The following is a 23,972-nucleotide window of genomic DNA, read 5'->3' on the forward strand; positions in this document are numbered from 1 at the left end:
CCTATACTGCCCAACACTGACCCAACGTTGGGCCCAGCGGAGGCCCGGCTGCTACTGCTGCGGGTGGTGCGGTAAGTCGTCGGTAGTCGGTCGGAGGCGGTGGGTGGGGGCAGGGGTGGAGGTGGGGGGGGCAGGGGTGGAGGTGGGGGGGGCAGGGGTGGAGGTGGGGGGGGCAGGGGTGGAGGTGGGGGGGGGGCAGGAGTGGAGGTGGGGGGGGGCAGGGGTGGAGGTGGGGGGGGGGGCAGGAGTGGAGGTGGGGGGGGGCAGGGGTGGAGGTGGGGGGGGCAGGGGTGGAGGTGGGGGGGGGGGCAGGGGTGGAGGTGGGGGGGGGGCAGGAGTGGAGGTGGGGGGGGGGCAGGGGTGGAGGTGGGGGGGGGCAGGGGTGGAGGTGGGGGGGGGCAGGGGTGGAGGTGGGGGGGGGGGCAGGGGTGGAGGTGGGGGGGGGCAGGGGTGGAGGTGGGGGGGGGGTGTTTGCCCGGCGGGCCGCTCACTCGAGGAAGGAGGTGATGTAGTCGCGGCTGCACGACGACCAGGAGAAGGGGCTCGTCGCCGACGTCAGCTGCGCCGCCATGATCTTGGCAGCCTCGCGGCCGCCGCGCGTGCCGCACGCGTTCCCCGTGCCGTCGTGGTTCATCCCGAAACTACGGAACAAACGCGGCAATGATAGTCCGCTCCCCCCCTCGCTCCCCCCACTCGCTCCCCCCCCTCGCTCCCCCCCCCTCGCTCCCCCCCTCGGTCAACCCACAGCACCTGGGCCTGCCCGTGACCTCCTGCAGCAGAGAGCCCTCCGACGCCGCACGCCGCACGACCTCAAAGTGCGGCGAGCACCGCGGCGGCGACGTCCCCGGCGGGGTTCGTCGCTGGCGTTGTTTTTGCGCCGCGTGTCGCGTGTCGCCGCGTTGGTGCCCTCACTTGTGGCCCATCTCGTGGGCGATGGTGAACGCCGACGCGAGGCCCAGGTCCTCGTTGATGCTGCAGCTGCGCTCCGGCTCGCACATCCCGCTCACCGGCGCCAGGCCTGGCCACCCCCCGCGCGTGGCGGCGCACAAAGACAAAGATTCCACGGGTAGCCTTAGCGGACCGTCGGGGTGGGGGGGGGGGGAGAGCCGCTGGCGGAACGATTGATCGCGACGTATTCAGCAGGGAAGGCCGCGGGATTCCGATGTTGACCGTGCGTGAGTTGAGCCACGGGAGGAGGACACGTGCACGCTCCGCGCACGCTCCGTGCACGCAGGCGCCCGAGTTGGCAATCGAGCCCAGGTGCCTCTCGCACGGGTGTCAGCACCGCCCCGACGCCCACGGCCAACGTGGTTTTTGTTTTTCCGTTACTTGAGTTCACACGTCCACGCGCCAACGAGATACAACAAGCCGGCGTCGCCCCCCTGCCAACATTCCTGCACGCAGAGAGAATGTCTGACGTGCTCCAGGTCTCTCTCTGGGGTCTCGCTATGGGCTCTCCCTGGCTCTCCCTGGCTCTCCCTGGCTCTCCCTGGCTCTCTCTGGCTCTCTGGGTCACTCCGTGACAAGTGGCCACATTGCCGCTGTTCCCGTATAGCCTTTAACAGACTGCTGGGCCAAGTGCTGTTAGCGAGCACCTATTAAGGTCGGCACGGCACCAGCACCACGTCCCTCTGCTTTTGTCTCCTCAATCCTGATGTTCACACGCAGCACCGGGCACTGATTTTAAGGCGGAGCCGACCTAGGGGGAGACCCAGGACCGATTGAGATGTTCGCTGCTGCCGATGTTGGCCGCGTGTTCGAGTCGAACTCGGGCCGTCGGGTTCGGAGGGCGGCTCGCTAACCGCTGCGCCACCACCCCCCCCCCCCCCCCGCCATGACACACGCGCACGCACGCCGTTAACACCGCAAGAGGCTAACTCCCCACCGAAGAGTCTTTCACCTCCTGCTCCATGACGAGACAGCCGACGCGCTCCCCGCTCTCTCCAACCTCCTGCCAAAACCACCGTGCCCCCCCCCCTCCGCTCCTCCCGCACCGCGTCACGTGAAGCACCCCGGCGCTCATCTCCTGAGCCGCTGGTGGAAATTCCACATTCCTACGTTGACTTTTTCCGCAGAGCGGTGCCAATTTTCTTGGCCCCGAGTCGACACCGTCCCCTCGACCAGGACGTGAACCTCGCGACCGCCGCTCTCCGCTCGCTCCCTGGGTCCACCCTGGCGGCCACGGGGGGCCGCGGGGTTCCACTGCACGGCGGCTCCCTCCCTCGTCTCCTCCCCCGCCTCGTGCTGTTGCGCTCCGAACCCGAATCCCAACAGCTGTTCCCCCGCGTGTGCGCGTGTTTGTCCGTGTGCGCGTGCGGGCGCCTGTGTGTGTGTGCGTCACAGCGAGCGTAGCTCGGCACAAGACAATCCATTCCCAGTGACACTTTCAATCAGCTGTTACCCACCCACACGCCCACCACCACTACACAGGTCACGTGGGGGGGGGGGGGGAGTGTACGGAACAAATATACAACCAGTTCCTGGCCCACAAAATTACATTTTAGAATTTTTTGTTTTTGCTCGGTGGAGGAACGTCGTCTTCCCTCTTGTGCCGGACCGCGCACGCATCCCGTAGCTGTTGTCAAGCGTGCCCCGTAGCTGTTGTCAAGGGTGCCGTGCGGTGTGTTTTGTGAGCGCTCCCCCCCTCCCCCCCAACAAGTGCAAGCCGCGTGCTCGCCCAGGACAACCCATTCCAATTCCTCGCGTGTCCACGCGGCCGTCGATGCGATTTCAATACGCCGCCTCGCTGCCTCGCTTCATCCTCTCAAGTTTGCCTTCGTCGCCGTTCACCACGAGACGCGTCCGTCGTTCCAGGCCGCCGGCCCCGTGGAACGGGCGACGGGACGGCCGGCCAAGCGAGGCAGACGGCGCGGGACGAGGACGGCCGCCGGAGGAACGAGAGCCGCTCGTGGCGCACAACGCATCCCGAGACCGGCGCGCGAGCGCGTTCAACGGCTACGCGTGTTCAAGGCGGCGCGCGGACTCACCCAGCGTGCCGCACGGCTTGTTCTTGTAGGTGCAGATGTCGTACCTGGGGGAGGGCGGCGGGGGGGATGATGGTGGGGGGGAGGGAGGGGGATGACGGTGGGGGGGGGGGGCATCGGAGAAAGATGAGTCAGGCCGCACCGCCAAGCCGCGGCACCGCGGCACCGCGCCGCACGACGACGAGGAGGGGAAGAACCGAGAAACATCTCGGGCCTCCCAAGTGAAACGGCGACAATGGCACCATACGGCCGCACGTTCAGATTGTGAGTCGGCGGTCGAGGCAAGGCTGAGAGCATCGCGTGGACAATGGCAGCTACGATGACATCACTACGGCGGTCGGAGTGATGCTTACGATGACGACCGTGACCATGACGACCATGACCATGACGACCGTGACCATGACGACCGTGACCATGACGACCGTGACCATGACGACCGTGACCATGACGACCGTGACCATGACAAACATGACGACTGTGACGATCAGCCGTGACCATGACGACCGTGATGACGACGACCGTGACCATGACGACCGTGACCATGACGACCGTGACGATGCGATGAACCGTGACCATGACGACCGTGACCATGACGACCGTGACGATCGTGACCATGACGACCGTGACGATGCGATGAACCGTGACCATGACGACCGTGACCATGACGACCGTGACGACCGTGACCATGACGACCGTGACCATGACGACCGCGACGACGAGCAGTAACGAGGAGCCGTGCTTGGCCGACTCACCGCGTCATGAGCACGGCGTTGTCGTGGTGCGCGAGGCCGTTGTCCGGCAGCGAGTCGCCCTGTGCGGCGCGCGTGTTCATCCCCTTCTGCCAGCGGCAGAAGCTGTCCAGGGATTTGTCGGCATGGTGACTCAGCTCCAGGTTCGGCTGCGGGGCCACGGACACAGGAACCACAAAGCCGTCACAACGCCGTCACGGCACCATCACGGCGCCGTTACGGCGCCGTCACGGCGCCATCACGGCGCCATCACGGCGCCATCACGGCGCCATCACGGCACCATCACGGCACCATCACGGCACCGTCACAATTGTGTCACAACGCCCGTCCCACCGTAGTCTTGCCACCGCCACTCCGCAGCTACCGCGGCGCCATTACACTGTGGTCAGCACCTTCACCCGAGCAAGGCCGCAGCAGCGTGTTTATTATTGTTGTTATTGTTGTTGTTATTGTTGTTATCAGTAGTAGTACTGACTGGACAGCGGTGATCGCTGCTGCTGTGTGGAGTAAAATCCCGGTGTCAGATTTTGCAGAATTTCGACTGCGACGAAAGCGTTACAACGGCCTGCGCTCTCGCGAACGACGCCACGGGATCTTTAACGTCCACCGCGATTTAAGCGGACGGCGCGGTTGGCACGCGCCACCGCAGCAGCGCTGCGCCGGTGCGGCCGCCGGAGTCCAACCGCGAAGCTCTCCGCAACGGGCGGCGATGGCGCCACCACCATGGAGCGAGGCGCGCACGGACAGAGAGACGCGAGCCGGGCAGACGCGCGGACACGCGGCGACGGCGCCGAGACTGCGTAGCGCCGAGCGCACGGCGCCTGGACACGGAGGGCGAGTGCACAACGCCCGGAGGCGCAAGAACGTCGAGCGGACAGCCAGCAGACCCGGCGGGCACCCTTCCGAAGATCGAGCTGTGGGCCTCGGCGGGCTGTTTCCAGGGCGATGGGGCTCGGTGGGACTAGCGGACCGACAGAGCGTTGGTGTCGGACAAGCGTGGACACGCACGGCGCGCTCAGCTGTTTAGAGAAACCTTCCTGCCCCCCCCCCTCTCTGTTTACGTTGCACAAACTCCTCGACGATGCAGTGTCGGGCGCGTGCACACGCACACACGCACACACGCACGCACACACGGTCGCACACACGCACAAAGATAATGACGAAGCTAAAACCCGCGTAGACTTAGCAGGCTGTCAAGGGGCACGAACAGGTGGTGTGTCCAGCATCACGCCCGGCCGGCTTCGTTCCCCCAGTGGCGATGTTTACACACCGCACCAGTTACTCATTTGAGGCTGAGTGGATCCAGGGGAGGCACAGGAGCGAGAATCAAATCGCCGAAGCGTGTGGCCGCGCCCCGATCTCACCGCAGTGCGGTGACAACGCTGGCGGCAGATCGCCCGGCCACGTCTTGGCACGAGTGTAAAAACGGAATTAGTAACGGGAGAATTATTTACGTGGTGGAGGCGTCCGTGGTGGTGGCAGTGGGGGCGGCGTATGCGGTCATCGCGGCACGCGAAGGAACCCCACGCAGACCAGAGGCAGAGACACACAACACACAGCCCCACTCAGAGAGACACACAACACACGGACCCCACTCAGAGACACACAACACACGGACCCCACTCAGAGACACACAACACACGGACCCCACTCAGAGACACACAACACACGGACCCCACTCAGAGACACACAACACACGGACCCCACTCAGAGAGAGACAACACACGGACCCCACTCAGAGAGAGACAACACACGGACCCCGCTCAGAGACACACAACACACGGACCCAGCTCAGAGACACACAACACACGGACCCCACTCAGAGACACACAACACACGGACCCCACTCAGAGACACACAACACACGGACCCCACTCAGAGACACACAACACACGGACCCCACTCAGAGAGACACAACACACGGACCCCGCTCAGAGAGACACAACACACGGACCCCACTCAGAGACACACAACACACGGACCCCACTCAGAGAGACACAACACACGGACCCCACTCAGAGACACACAACACACGGACCCCACTCAGAGACACACAACACACGGACCCAGCTCAGAGACACACAACACACGGACCCCACTCAGAGACACACAACACACGGACCCCACTCAGAGACACACAACACACGGACCCCACTCAGAGAGACACAACACACGGACCCCGCTCAGAGAGACACAACACACGGACCCCACTCAGAGACACACAACACACGGACCCCACTCAGAGAGACACAACACACGGACCCCACTCAGAGACACACAACACACAGACCCCACTCAGAGACACACAACACACAGACCCCACTCAGAGAGACACAACACACGGACCCCACTCAGAGAGACACAACACACGGACCCCACTCAGAGACACACAACACACAGACCCCACTCAGAGACACACAACACACGGACCCCACTCAGAGAGACACAACACACGTACCCCACTCAGAGACACACAACACACAGACCCCACTCAGAGACACACAACACACGGACCCCACTCAGAGAGACACAACACACGGACCTCACTCAGAGACACACAACACACGTACCCCGCTCAGAGACACACAACACACGGACCTCACTCAGAGAGACAACACACAGACCCCACTCAGAGAGACACAACACACGGACCCCACTCAGAGAGACACAACACACGGATCCCACTCAAAGAGACACAACACACGGACCCCACTCAGAGACACACAACACACGGACCCCGCTAAGAGACACACAACACACGGACCCCGCTCAGAGAGACACAACACACGGACCCCACTCAGAGACACACAACACACGGACCCCACTCAGAGACACACAACACACGGACCCCACTCAGAGAGACACAACACACGGACCCCACTCAGAGACACACAACACACGGACCCACTCAGAGACACACAACACACGGACCTCGCTAAGAGACACACAATACACGGACCCCGCTCAGAGACACACAACACACGGACCTCACTCAGAGACACACAACACACGGACCCACTAAGAGACACACAACACACGGACCCCACTCAGAGACACACAACACACGGACCCCGCTCAGAGACACACAACACACGGACCCCACTCAGAGACACACAACACACGGACCCCACTCAGAGACACACAACACACGGACCCCACTCAGAGACACACAACACACGGACCTCGCTCAGAGACACACAACACACGGACCCCACTCAGAGACACGCAACACACGGACCTCGCTCAGAGACACACAACACACGGACTCCACTCAGAGACACACAACACACGGACCTCGCTCAGAGACACACAACACACGGACCCCACTCAGAGACACACAACACACGGACCTCGCTCAGAGAGACACAACACACGGACCTCACTCAGAGAGACACAACACACGGACTCCACTCAGAGACACACAACACACGGACCCCACTCAGAGACACACAAAACACGGACCTCGCTCAGAGACACACAACACACGGACCCCACTCAGAGACACACAACACACGGACTCCACTCAGAGACACAACACACGGACCTCACTCAGAGAGACACAACACACGGACTCCACTCAGAGACACACAACACACGGACCCCACTCAGAGACACACAACACACGGACCCCACTCAGAGACACACAACACACGGACCCCGCTCAGAGAGACACAACACACGGACCCAGCTCAGAGAGACACAACACACGGACCTCACTCAGAGAGACACAACACACGGACTCCACTCAGAGACACACAACACACGGACCCCGCTCAGAGACACACAACACACGGACCTCACTCAGAGAGACACAACACACGGACCCCACTCAGAGACACACAACACATGGACCCCACTCAGAGACACACAACACACGGACCTCACTCAGAGAGACACAACACACGGACCCCACTCAGAGACACACAACACATGAATCCCGCTCAGAGACACACAACACACGGACCTCACTCAGAGAGACACAACACACGGACTCCACTCAGAGACACACAACACACGGACCCCACTCAGAGAGACACAACACACGGACCTCACTCAGAAAGACACAACACATGGACCCCACTCAGAGACACACAACACACGGACATCACTCAGAGAGACACAACACACGGACCCCACTCAGAGACACACAACACACGGACCCCACTCAGAGACACACAACACACGGACCTCACTCAGAGACACACAACACACGGACCCCGCTCAGAGAGACACAACACACGGACCCCACTCAGAGACACACAACACACGGACCCCACTCAGAGACACACAACACACGGACCCCACTCAGAGAGACACAACACACGGACCCCACTCAGAGACACACAACACACGGACCCACTCAGAGACACACAACACACGGACCTCGCTAAGAGACACACAATACACGGACCCCGCTCAGAGACACACAACACACGGACCTCACTCAGAGACACACAACACACGGACCCACTAAGAGACACACAACACACGGACCCCACTCAGAGACACACAACACACGGACCCCGCTCAGAGACACACAACACACGGACCCCACTCAGAGACACACAACACACGGACCCCACTCAGAGACACACAACACACGGACCCCACTCAGAGACACACAACACACGGACCTCGCTCAGAGACACACAACACACGGACCCCACTCAGAGACACGCAACACACGGACCTCGCTCAGAGACACACAACACACGGACTCCACTCAGAGACACACAACACACGGACCTCGCTCAGAGACACACAACACACGGACCCCACTCAGAGACACACAACACACGGACCTCGCTCAGAGAGACACAACACACGGACCTCACTCAGAGAGACACAACACACGGACTCCACTCAGAGACACACAACACACGGACCCCACTCAGAGACACACAAAACACGGACCTCGCTCAGAGACACACAACACACGGACCCCACTCAGAGACACACAACACACGGACTCCACTCAGAGACACAACACACGGACCTCACTCAGAGAGACACAACACACGGACTCCACTCAGAGACACACAACACACGGACCCCACTCAGAGACACACAACACACGGACCCCACTCAGAGACACACAACACACGGACCCCGCTCAGAGAGACACAACACACGGACCCCGCTCAGAGAGACACAACACACGGACCTCACTCAGAGAGACACAACACACGGACTCCACTCAGAGACACACAACACACGGACCCCGCTCAGAGACACACAACACACGGACCTCACTCAGAGAGACACAACACACGGACCCCACTCAGAGACACACAACACATGGACCCCACTCAGAGACACACAACACACGGACCTCACTCAGAGAGACACAACACACGGACCCCACTCAGAGACACACAACACATGAATCCCGCTCAGAGACACACAACACACGGACCTCACTCAGAGAGACACAACACACGGACTCCACTCAGAGACACACAACACACGGACCCCACTCAGAGAGACACAACACACGGACCTCACTCAGAAAGACACAACACATGGACCCCACTCAGAGACACACAACACACGGACATCACTCAGAGAGACACAACACACGGACCCCACTCAGAGACACACAACACACGGACCCCACTCAGAGACACACAACACACGGACCTCACTCAGAGACACACAACACACGGCCCTCACTCAGAGACACAAAACACACGGACTCCACTCAGAGACACATCACACGGACCCCACTCAGAGACACACAACACACGGACCCCACTCAGAGACACACAACACACGGACCCCGCTCAGAGACACAACACACGGACCTCACTCAGAGAGACACAACACACGGACTCCACTCAGAGACACACAACACACGGACTCCACTCAGAGACACACAACACACGGACCCCACTCAGAGACACACAACACACGGACCCCGCTCAGAGAGACACAACACACGGACCTCACTCAGAGAGACACAACACACGGACTCCACTCAGAGACACACAACACACGTACCCCACTCAGAGACACACAACACACGGACCCCACTCAGAGACACACAACACATGGACCCCACTCAGAGACACACAACACACGGACCTCACTCAGAGAGACAACACACAGACCCCACTCAGAGAGACACAACACACGGACTCCACTCAGAGACACACAACACACGGACCCCACTCAGAGACACACAACACACGGACCCCACTCAGAGACACACAACACACGGACCTCACTCAGAGAGACAACACACAGACCCCACTCAGAGAGACACAATACACGGACCCCACTCAGAGAGACACAACACACGGACCCCACTCAGAGACACACAACACACGGACCCCGCTCAGAGACACACAACACACGGACCCCACTCAGAGAGACACAACACATGGACCCCACTCAGAGACACACAACACACGGACTCCACTCAGAGACACACAACACACGGACCTCGCTCAGAGACACACAACACACGGACCCCACTCAGAGACACACAACACACGGACCCCGCTCAGAGAGACACAACACACGGACCTCACTCAGAGAGACAACACACAGACCCCACTCAGAGAGACACAACACACGGACCCCACTCAGAGAGACACATCACACGGACCCCACTCAGAGAGACACAACACACGGACCTCACTCAGAGAGACACAACACACGGACTCCACTCAGAGACATACAACACACGGACCCCACTCAGAGAGACAACACACAGACCCCACTCAGAGAGACACAACACACGGACCCCACTCAGAGAGACACAACACACGGACCCCACTCAGAGAGACACAACACACGGACCTCACTCAGAGAGACACAACACAGGGACTCCACTCAGAGACACACAACACACGGACCCCACTCAGAGAGACACAACACACGGACCCCACTCAGAGACACACAACACACGGACCCCACTCAGACACACAACACACGGACCTCACTCAGAGACACACAACACACGGACCCACTCAGAGACACACAACACACGGACCCCACTCAGAGAGAGACAACACACGGACCTCACTCAGAGACACAAAACACACGGACCTCACTCAGAGAGACACAACACACGGACCCCACTCAGAGACACACACAACACGGACCCCACTCAGAGACACACAACACACGGACCCCACTCAGAGACACACAACACACGGACCTCACTCAGAGAGACAACACACAGACCCCACTCAGAGAGACACAATACACGGACCCCACTCAGAGAGACACAACACACGGACCCCACTCAGAGACACACAACACACGGACCCCGCTCAGAGACACACAACACACGGACCCCACTCAGAGAGACACAACACATGGACCCCACTCAGAGACACACAACACACGGACTCCACTCAGAGACACACAACACACGGACCTCGCTCAGAGACACACAACACACGGACCCCACTCAGAGACACACAACACACGGACCCCGCTCAGAGAGACACAACACACGGACCTCACTCAGAGAGACAACACACAGACCCCACTCAGAGAGACACAACACACGGACCCCACTCAGAGAGACACATCACACGGACCCCACTCAGAGAGACACAACACACGGACCTCACTCAGAGAGACACAACACACGGACTCCACTCAGAGACACACAACACACGGACCCCACTCAGAGAGACAACACACAGACCCCACTCAGAGAGACACAACACACGGACCCCACTCAGAGAGACACAACTCACGGACCCCACTCAGAGAGACACAACACACGGACCTCACTCAGAGAGACACAACACAGGGACTCCACTCAGAGACACACAACACACGGACCCCACTCAGAGAGACTAAACACACGGACCCCACTCAGAGACACACAACACACGAACCCCACTCAGACACACAACACACGGACCTCACTCAGAGACACACAACACACGGACCCACTCAGAGACACACAACACACGGACCCCACTCAGAGAGACAACACACGGACCTCACTCAGAGACACAAAACACACGGACCTCACTCAGAGAGACACAACACACGGACCCCACTCAGAGACACACAACACACGGACCCCACTCAGAGACACACAACACACGGACCCCGCTCAGAGAGACAACACACAGACCACACTCAGAGAGACACAATACACGGACCCCACTCAGAGAGACACAACACACGGACCCCACTCAGAGACACACAACACACGGACCCCGCTCAGAGACACACAACACACGGACCCCACTCAGAGAGACACAACACATGGACCCCACTCAGAGACACACAACACACGGACCTCGCTCAGAGACACACAACACACGGACTCCACTCAGAGACACACAACACACGGACCTCGCTCAGAGACACACAACACACGGACCCCACTCAGAGACACACAACACACGGACCCCGCTCAGAGAGACACAACACACGGACCTCACTCAGAGAGACACAACACACGGACTCCACTCAGAGACACACAACACACGGACCCCACTCAGAGAGACACAACACACGGACCCCACTCAGAGACACACAACAAACGGACCTCACTCAGAGAGACAACACACAGACCCCACTCAGAGAGACACAACACACGGACCCCACTCAGAGAGACACATCACACGGACCCCACTCAGAGAGACACAACACACGGACCTCACTCAGAGAGACACAACACACGGACTCCACTCAGAGACACACAACACACGGACCCCACTCAGAGAGACAACACACAGACCCCACTCAGAGAGACACAACACACGGACCCCACTCAGAGAGACACAACACACGGACCCCACTCAGAGAGACACAACACACGGACCTCACTCAGAGAGACACAACACAGGGACTCCACTCAGAGACACACAACACACGGACCCCACTCAGAGAGACACAACACACGGACCCCACTCAGAGACACACAACACACGGACCCCACTCAGAGACACACAACACACGGACCTCACTCAGAGATACACAACACACGGACCCACTCAGAGACACACAACACACGGACCCCACTCAGAGACACACAACACACGGACCTCACTCAGAGACACAAAACACACGGACTCCACTCAGAGACACATCACACGGACCCCACTCAGAGACACACAACACACGGACCCCACTCAGAGACACACAACACACGGACCCCGCTCAGAGAGACACAACACACGGACCTCACTCAGAGAGACACAACACACGGACTCCACTCAGAGACACACAACACACGGACCCCACTCAGAGACACACAACACACGGACTCCACTCAGAGACACACAACACAAGGACCCCACTCAGAGACACACAACACACGGACCCCACTCAGAGACACACAACACACGGACCCCACTCAGAGACACAACACACGGACCTCACTCAGAGAGACAACACACAGACCCCACTCAGAGAGACACAACACACGGACTCCACTCAGAGACACACAACACACGGACCCCACTCAGAGACACACAACACACGGACCCCACTCAGAGACACACAACACACGGACCCCGCTCAGAGACACACAACACACGGACCTCGCTCAGAGACACACAACACACGGACCCCACTCAGAGACACACAACACACGGACCCCACTCAGAGAGACACAACACACGGACCCCACTCAGAGAGACACAACTCACGGACCCCACTCAGAGAGACACAACACACGGACCTCACTCAGAGAGACACAACACAGGGACTCCACTCAGAGACACACAACACACGGACCCCACTCAGAGAGACACAACACACGGACCCCACTCAGAGACACACAACACACGGACCCCACTCAGACACACAACACACGGACCTCACTCAGAGACACACAACACACGGACCCACTCAGAGACACACAACACACGGACCCCACTCAGAGAGACAACACACGGACCTCACTCAGAGACACAAAACACACGGACCTCACTCAGAGAGAAACAACACACGGACCCCACTCAGAGACACACAACACACGGACCCCACTCAGAGACACACAACACACGGACCCCGCTCAGAGAGACAACACACAGACCACACTCAGAGAGACACAATACACGGACCCCACTCAGAGAGACACAACACACGGACCCCACTCAGAGACACACAACACACGGACCCCGCTCAGAGACACACAACACACGGACCCCACTCAGAGAGACACAACACATGGACCCCACTCAGAGACACACAACACACGGACCTCGCTCAGAGACACACAACACACGGACTCCACTCAGAGACACACAACACACGGACCTCGCTCAGAGACACACAACACACGGACCCCACTCAGAGACACACAACACACGGACCCCGCTCAGAGAGACACAACACACGGACCTCACTCAGAGAGACACAACACACGGACTCCACTCAGAGACACACAACACACGGACCCCACTCAGAGAGACACAACACACGGACCCCACTCAGAGACACACAACAAACGGACCTCACTCAGAGAGACAACACACAGACCCCACTCAGAGAGACACAACACACGGACCCCACTCAGAGAGACACATCACACGGACCCCACTCAGAGAGACACAACACACGGACCTCACTCAGAGAGACACAACACACGGACTCCACTCAGAGACACACAACACACGGACCCCACTCAGAGAGACAACACACAGACCCCACTCAGAGAGACACAACACACGGACCCCACTCAGAGAGACACAACACACGGACCCCACTCAGAGAGACACAACACACGGACCTCACTCAGAGAGACACAACACAGGGACTCCACTCAGAGACACACAACACACGGACCCCACTCAGAGAGACACAACACACGGACCCCACTCAGAGACACACAACACACGGACCCCACTCAGAGACACACAACACACGGACCTCACTCAGAGATACACAACACACGGACCCACTCAGAGACACACAACACACGGACCCCACTCAGAGACACACAACACACGGACCTCACTCAGAGACACAAAACACACGGACTCCACTCAGAGACACATCACACGGACCCCACTCAGAGACACACAACACACGGACCCCACTCAGAGACACACAACACACGGACCCCGCTCAGAGAGACACAACACACGGACCTCACTCAGAGAGACACAACACACGGACTCCACTCAGAGACACACAACACACGGACCCCACTCAGAGACACACAACACACGGACTCCACTCAGAGACACACAACACAAGGACCCCACTCAGAGACACACAACACACGGACCCCACTCAGAGACACACAACACACGGACCCCACTCAGAGACACAACACACGGACCTCACTCAGAGAGACAACACACAGACCCCACTCAGAGAGACACAACACACGGACTCCACTCAGAGACACACAACACACGGACCCCACTCAGAGACACACAACACACGGACCCCACTCAGAGACACACAACACACGGACCCCGCTCAGAGACACACAACACACGGACCTCGCTCAGAGACACACAACACACGGACCCCACTCAGAGACACACAACACACGGACCCCGCTCAGAGAGACACAACACACGGACCTCACTCAGAGAGATACAACACACGGACTCCACTCAGAGACACACAACACACGGACCCCACTCAGAGAGACACAACACACGGACCCCACTCAGAGACACACAACACACGGATCTCACTCAGAGAGACAACACACAGACCCCACTCAGAGAGACACAACACACGGACCCCACTCAGAGAGACACATCACACGGACCCCACTCAGAGAGACACAACACACGGACCTCACTCAGAGAGACACAACACACGGACTCCACTCAGAGACAAACAACACACGGACCCCACTCAGAGAGACAACACACAGACCCCACTCAGAGAGACACAACACACGGACCCCACTCAGAGAGACACAACACACGGACCTCACTCAGAGAGACACAACACAGGGACTCCACTCAGAGACACACAACACACGGACCCCACTCAGAGAGACACAACACACGGACCCCACTCAGAGACACACAACACACGGACCCCACTCAGACACACAACACACGGACCTCACTCAGAGACACACAACACACGGACCCACTCAGAGACACACAACACACGGACCCCACTCAGAGAGAGACAACACACGGACCTCACTCAGAGACACAAAACACACGGACCTCACTCAGAGAGACACAACACACGGACCCCACTCAGAGACACACAACACACGGACCCCACTCAGAGACACACAACACACGGACCCCACTCAGAGACACACAACACACGGACCTCACTCAGAGAGACAACACACAGACCCCACTCAGAGAGACACAATACACGGACCCCACTCAGAGAGACACAACACACGGACCCCACTCAGAGACACACAACACACGGACCCCGCTCAGAGACACACAACACACGGACCCCACTCAGAGAGACACAACACATGGACCCCACTCAGAGACACACAACACACGGACTCCACTCAGAGACACACAACACACGGACCTCGCTCAGAGACACACAACACACGGACCCCACTCAGAGACACACAACACACGGACCCCGCTCAGAGAGACACAACACACGGACCCCACTCAGAGACACACAACACACGGACCTCACTCAGAGAGACAACACACAGACCCCACTCAGAGAGACACAACACACGGACCCCACTCAGAGAGACACATCACACGGACCCCACTCAGAGAGACACAACACACGGACCTCACTCAGAGAGACACAACACACGGACTCCACTCAGAGACACACAACACACGGACCCCACTCAGAGAGACAACACACAGACCCCACTCAGAGAGACACAACACACGGACCCCACTCAGAGAGACACAACTCACGGACCCCACTCAGAGAGACACAACACACGGACCTCACTCAGAGAGACACAACACAGGGACTCCACTCAGAGACACACAACACACGGACCCCACTCAGAGAGACACAACACACGGACCCCACTCAGAGACACACAACACACGGACCCCACTCAGACACACAACACACGGACCTCACTCAGAGACACACAACACACGGACCCACTCAGAGACACACAACACACGGACCCCACTCAGAGAGACAACACACGGACCTCACTCAGAGACACAAAACACACGGACCTCACTCAGAGAGACACAACACACGGACCCCACTCAGAGACACACAACACACGGACCCCACTCAGAGACACACAACACACGGACCCCGCTCAGAGAGACAACACACAGACCACACTCAGAGAGACACAATACACGGACCCCACTCAGAGAGACACAACACACGGACCCCACTCAGAGACACACAACACACGGACCCCGCTCAGAGACACACAACACACGGACCCCACTCAGAGAGACACAACACATGGACCCCACTCAGAGACACACAACACACGGACCTCGCTCAGAGACACACAACACACGGACTCCACTCAGAGACACACAACACACGGACCCCGCTCAGAGAGACACAACACACAGACCCCACTCAGAGAGACACAACACACGGACCCCACTCAGAGACACACAACACACGGACCCCACTCAGAGACACACAACACACGGACCCCGCTCAGAGAGACACAACACACGGACCTCACTCAGAGAGACACAACACACGGACTCCACTCAGAGACACACAACACACGGACCCCACTCAGAGAGACACAACACACGGACCCCACTCAGAGACACACAACAAACGGACCTCACTCAGAGAGACAACACACAGACCCCACTCAGAGAGACACAACACACGGACCCCACTCAGAGAGACACATCACACGGACCCCACTCAGAGAGACACAACACACGGACCTCACTCAGAGAGACACAACACACGGACTCCACTCAGAGACACACAACACACGGACCCCACTCAGAGAGACAACACACAGACCCCACTCAGAGAGACACAACACACGGACCCCACTCAGAGAGACACAACACACGGACCTCACTCAGAGAGACACAACACAGGGACTCCACTCAGAGACACACAACACACGGACCCCACTCAGAGAGACACAACACACGGACCCCACTCAGAGACACACAACACACGGACCCCACTCAGAGACACACAACACACGGACCTCACTCAGAGACACACAACACACGGACCCACTCAGAGACACACCACACACGGACCCCACTCAGAGACACACAACACACGGACCTCACTCAGAGACACAAAACACACGGACTCCACTCAGAGACACATCACACGGACCCCACTCAGAGACACACAACACACGGACCCCACTCAGAGACACACAACACACGGACCCCGCTCAGAGAGACACAACACACGGACCTCACTCAGAGAGACACAACACACGGACTCCACTCAGAGACACACAACACACGGACCCCACTCAGAGACACACAACACACGGACTCCACTCAGAGACACACAACACACGGACCCCACTCAGAGACACACAACACACGGACCCCACTCAGAGACACACAACACACGGACCCCACTCAGAGACACAACACACGGACCTCACTCAGAGAGACAACACACAGACCCCACTCAGAGAGACACAACACACGGACTCCACTCAGAGACACACAACACACGGACCCCACTCAGAGACACACAACACACGGACCCCACTCAGAGACACACAACACACGGACCCCGCTCAGAGACACACAACACACGGACCTCGCTCAGAGACACACAACACACGGACCCCACTCAGAGACACACAACACACGGACCCCGCTCAGAGAGACACAACACACGGACCTCACTCAGAGAGATACAACACACGGACTCCACTCAGAGACACACAACACACGGACCCCACTCAGAGAGACACAACACACGGACCCCACTCAGAGACACACAACACACGGACCTCACTCAGAGAGACAACACACAGACCCCACTCAGAGAGACACAACACACGGACCCCACTCAGAGAGACACATCACACGGACCCCACTCAGAGAGACACAACACACGGACCTCACTCAGAGAGACACAACACACGGACTCCACTCAGAGACAAACAACACACGGACCCCACTCAGAGAGACAACACACAGACCCCACTCAGAGAGACACAACACACGGACCCCACTCAGAGAGACACAACACACGGACCCCACTCAGAGAGACACAACACACGGACCTCACTCAGAGAGACACAACACACGGACTCCACTCAGAGACACACAACACACGGACCCCAATCAGAGAGACACAACACACGGACCTCACTCAGAGACACACAACACACGGACCTCACTCAGAGACACAAAACACACGGACTCCACTCAGAGACACATCACACGGACCCCACTCAGAGACACACAACACACGGACCCCACTCAGAGACACACAACACACGGACCCCACTCAGAGACACACAACACACGGACCCCGCTCAGAGAGACACAACACACGGACCTCACTCAGAGAGACACAACACACGGACTCCACTCAAAGACACACAACACACGGACCCCACTCAGAGACACACAACACACGGACCCCACTCAGAGACACACAACACACGGACCCCGCTCAGAGAGACACAACACACGGACCTCACTCAGAGAGACACAACACACGGACTCCACTCAGAGACACACAACACACGGACCCCACTCAGAGACACACAACACACGGACCCCACTCAGAGACACACAACACACGGACCCCACTCAGAGACACACAACACACGGACCTCACTCAGAGAGACAACACACAGACCCCACTCAGAGAGACACAACACACGGACCCCACTCAGAGACACACAACACACGGACCCCACTCAGAGACACACAACACACGGACCCCACTCAGAGACACACAACACACGGACCACACTCAGAGAGACAACACACAGACCCCACTCAGAGAGACACAATACACGGACCCCACTCAGAGAGACACAACACACGGACCCCACTCAGAGACACACAACACACGGACCCCACTCAGAGACACACAACACACGGACCACACTCAGAGAGACAACACACGGACCCCACTCAGAGAGACACAACACATGGACCCCACTCAGAGACACACAACACACGGACCTCGCTCAGAGACACACAACACACGGACTCCACTCAGAGACACACAACACACGGACCTCGCTCAGAGACACACAACACACGGACCCCACTCAGAGACACACAACACACGGACCCCGCTCAGAGAGACACAACACACGGACCTCACTCAGAGAGACACAACACACGGACTCCACTCAGAGACACACAACACACGGACCCCACTCAGAGAGACACAACACACGGACCCCACTCAGAGACACACAACACACGGACCTCACTCAGAGAGACAACACACAGACCCCACTCAGAGAGACACAACACACGGACCCCACTCAGAGAGACACAACACACAGACCCCACTCAGAGAGACACAACACACGGACCTCACTCAGAGAGACACAACACAGGGACTCCACTCAGAGACACACAACACACGGACCCCACTCAGAGACACACAACACACGGACCCCGCTCAGAGAGACACAACACACGGACCTCACTCAGAGAGACACAACACACGGACTCCACTCAGAGACACACAACACACGGACCCCACTCAGAGAGACACAACACACGGACCCCACTCAGAGACACACAACACACGGACCTCACTCAGAGAGACAACACACAGACCCCACTCAGAGAGACACAACACACGGACCCCACTCAGAGAGACACAACACACAGACCCCACTCAGAGAGACACAACACACGGACCTCACTCAGAGAGACACAACACAGGGACTCCACTCAGAGACACACAACACACGGAAACCACTCAGAGAAACACAACACACGGACCCCACTCAGAGACACACAACACACGGACCCCACTCAGAGAGACAACACACAGACCCCACTCAGAGAGACACAACACACGGACCCCACTCAAAGAGAAATAACACACGGACCCCACTCAGAGACACACAACACACGGACCCCACTCAGAGACACACAACACACGGACCCCGCTAAGAGACACACAATACACGGACCCCGCTCAGAGACACACAACACACGGACCTCACTCAGAGACACACAACACACGGACCCACTCAGAGACACACAACACACGGACCCCACTCAGAGACACACAACACACGGAACCCGCTCAGAGACACACAACACACGGACCCCACTCAGAGACACACAACACACGGACCCCACTCAAAGACACACAACACACGGACCCCACTCAGAGACACACAACACACGGACCTCGCTCAGAGACACACAACACACGGACCCCACTCAGAGACACACAACACACGGACCCCACTCAGAGACACACAACACACGGACCCCGCTCAGAGAGACACAACACACGGACCTCACTCAGAGAGACACAACACACGGACTCCACTCAGAGACACACAACACACGGACCCCACTCAGAGACACACAACACACGGACCCCACTCAGAGACACACAACACACGGACCTCACTCAGAGAGACAACACACAGACCCCACTCAGAGAGACACAACACACGGACCCCACTCAGAGACACACAACACACGGACCCCACTCAGAGACACACAACACACGGACCCCACTCAGAGACACACAACACACGGACCTCACTCAGAGAGACAACACACAGACCCCACTCAGAGAGACACAATACACGGACCCCACTCAGAGAGACACAACACACGGACCCCACTCAGAGACACACAACACACGGACCCAGCTCAGAGAGACACAACACACGGACCCCACTCAGAGAGACACAACACATGGACCCCACTCAGAGACACACAACACACGGACCTCGCTCAGAGACACACAACACACGGACTCCACTCAGAGACACACAACACACGGACCTCGCTCAGAGACACACAACACACGGACCCCACTCAGAGACACACAACATACGGACCCCGCTCAGAGAGACACAACACACGGACCTCACTCAGAGAGACACAACACACGGACTCCACTCAGAGACACACAACACACGGACCCCACTCAGAGAGACACAACACACGGACCCCACTCAGAGACACACAACACACGGACCCCACTCAGAGAGACAACACACAGACCCCACTCAGAGAGACACAACACACGGACCCCACTCAAAGAGAAATAACACACGGACCCCACTCAGAGACACACAACACACGGACCCCACTCAGAGACACACAACACACGGACCCCGCTAAGAGACACACAATACACGGACCCCGCTCAGAGACACACAACACACGGACCTCACTCAGAGACACACAACACACGGACCCACTCAGAGACACACAACACACGGACCCCACTCAGAGACACACAACACATGGAACCCGCTCAGAGACACACAACACACGGACTCCACTCAGAGACACACAACACACGGACCCCACTCAGAGACACACAACACACGGACCCCACTCAGAGACACACAACACACGGACCTCGCTCAGAGACACACAACACACGGACCCCACTCAGAGACACACAACACACGGACCCCGCTCAGAGAGACACAACACACGGACCTCACTCAGAGAGACACAACACACGGACTCCACTCAGAGACACACAACACACGGACCCCACTCAGAAACACACAACACACGGACCCCACTCAGAGACACACAACACACGGACCCCGCTCAGAGAGACACAACACACGGACCTCACTCAGAGAGACACAACACACGGACTCCACTCAGAGACACACAACACACGGACCCCACTCAGAGACACACAAAACACGGACCCCACTCAGAGACACACAACACACGGACCCCGCTCAGAGAGACACAACACATGGACTCCACTCAGAGACACACAACACACGGACCTCGCTCAGAGACACACAACACACGGACCCCACTCAGAGACACACAACACACGGACCTCGCTCAAAGAGACACAACACACGGACCTCACTCAGAGAGACACAACACACGGACTCCACTCAGAGACACACAACACACGTACCCCACTCAGAGACACACAACACACAGACCTCGCTCAGAGACACACAACACACGGACCCCACTCAGAGACACACAACACACGGACTCCACTCAGAGAGCCACAACACACGGACCTCACTCAGAGAGACACAACACACGGACTCCACTCAGAGACACACAACACACGGACCCCACTCAGAGACACACAACACACGGACCCCACTCAGAGACACACAACACACGGACCCCGCTCAGAGAGACACAACACACGGACTCCACTCAGACACACACAAAACACGGACCTCGCTCAGAGACACACAACACACGGACCCCACTCAGAGACACATAACACACGGACCCCGCTCAGAGAGACACAACACACGGACCCCACTCAGAGACACACAACACACGGACCCCATTCAGAGAGACACAACACACGGACTCCACTCAGAGAGACACAACACACGGACCCCACTCAGATACACACAACACACGGACCCCACTCAGAGACACACAACACACGGACCCCATTCAGAGAGACACAACACACGGACCCCACTCAGAGACACACAACACACGGACCTCACTCAGAGAGACACAACACACGGACCCCACTCAGAGACACACAACACACGGACCTCACTCAGAGAGACACAACACACGGACCCCACTCAGAGACACACAACACACGGACCCCACTCAGAGACACACAACACACGGACCTCACTCAGAGACACACAACACACAGACCTCACTCAGAGACACGCAACACACGGACCTCACTCAGAGACACAAAACACACGGACTCCACTCAGAGACACATCACACGGACCCCACTCAGAGACACACAACACACGGACCCCACTCAGAGACACACAACACACGGACCCCACTCAGAGACACACAACACACGGACCCCACTCAGAGACACACAACACACGGACCCCACTCAAAGACACACAACCCACGGACCCCGCTCAGAGACACACAACACACGGATCCCACTCAGAGACACACAACACACGGACCCCACTCAGAGACACACAACACACGGACCTCACTCAGAGACATACAACACACGGACCCCGCTCAGAGAGACACAACACACGGACCCCACTCAGAGACACACAACACACGGACCCCCCTCAGAGAGACACAACACAAGGACCTCACTCAGAGAGACACAACACACGGACCCCACTCAGAGACACACAACACACGGACCCTGCTCAGAGATACACAACACACGGACCTCACTCAGAGACACACAACACACGTACCCCGCTCAGAGACAC

At 57.9% G+C, this 23,972-nt stretch overlaps 1 protein-coding gene across 1 annotated transcript in view; it reads right to left on the bottom strand.

The window, feature by feature from the left end:
• LOC144734483 (A disintegrin and metalloproteinase with thrombospondin motifs 6-like) overlaps positions 1-23,972 on the bottom strand; it is a 91,672-nt gene that overhangs the window by 17,825 nt on the left and 49,875 nt on the right. Inside the window, 4 exon segments of the mRNA XM_078616703.1 lie at positions 492-641; positions 913-1,018; positions 2,988-3,031; positions 3,737-3,882. Of these exon segments, the coding sequence (XP_078472829.1) occupies positions 492-641; positions 913-1,018; positions 2,988-3,031; positions 3,737-3,882 (446 nt within the window).

The sequence above is a fragment of the Lampetra planeri genome, chromosome 3 (genome assembly GCF_965212315.1).
Source record: "Lampetra planeri chromosome 3, kcLamPlan1.2.h2, whole genome shotgun sequence".
Classification (NCBI taxonomy): domain Eukaryota; kingdom Metazoa; phylum Chordata; class Hyperoartia; order Petromyzontiformes; family Petromyzontidae; genus Lampetra; species Lampetra planeri.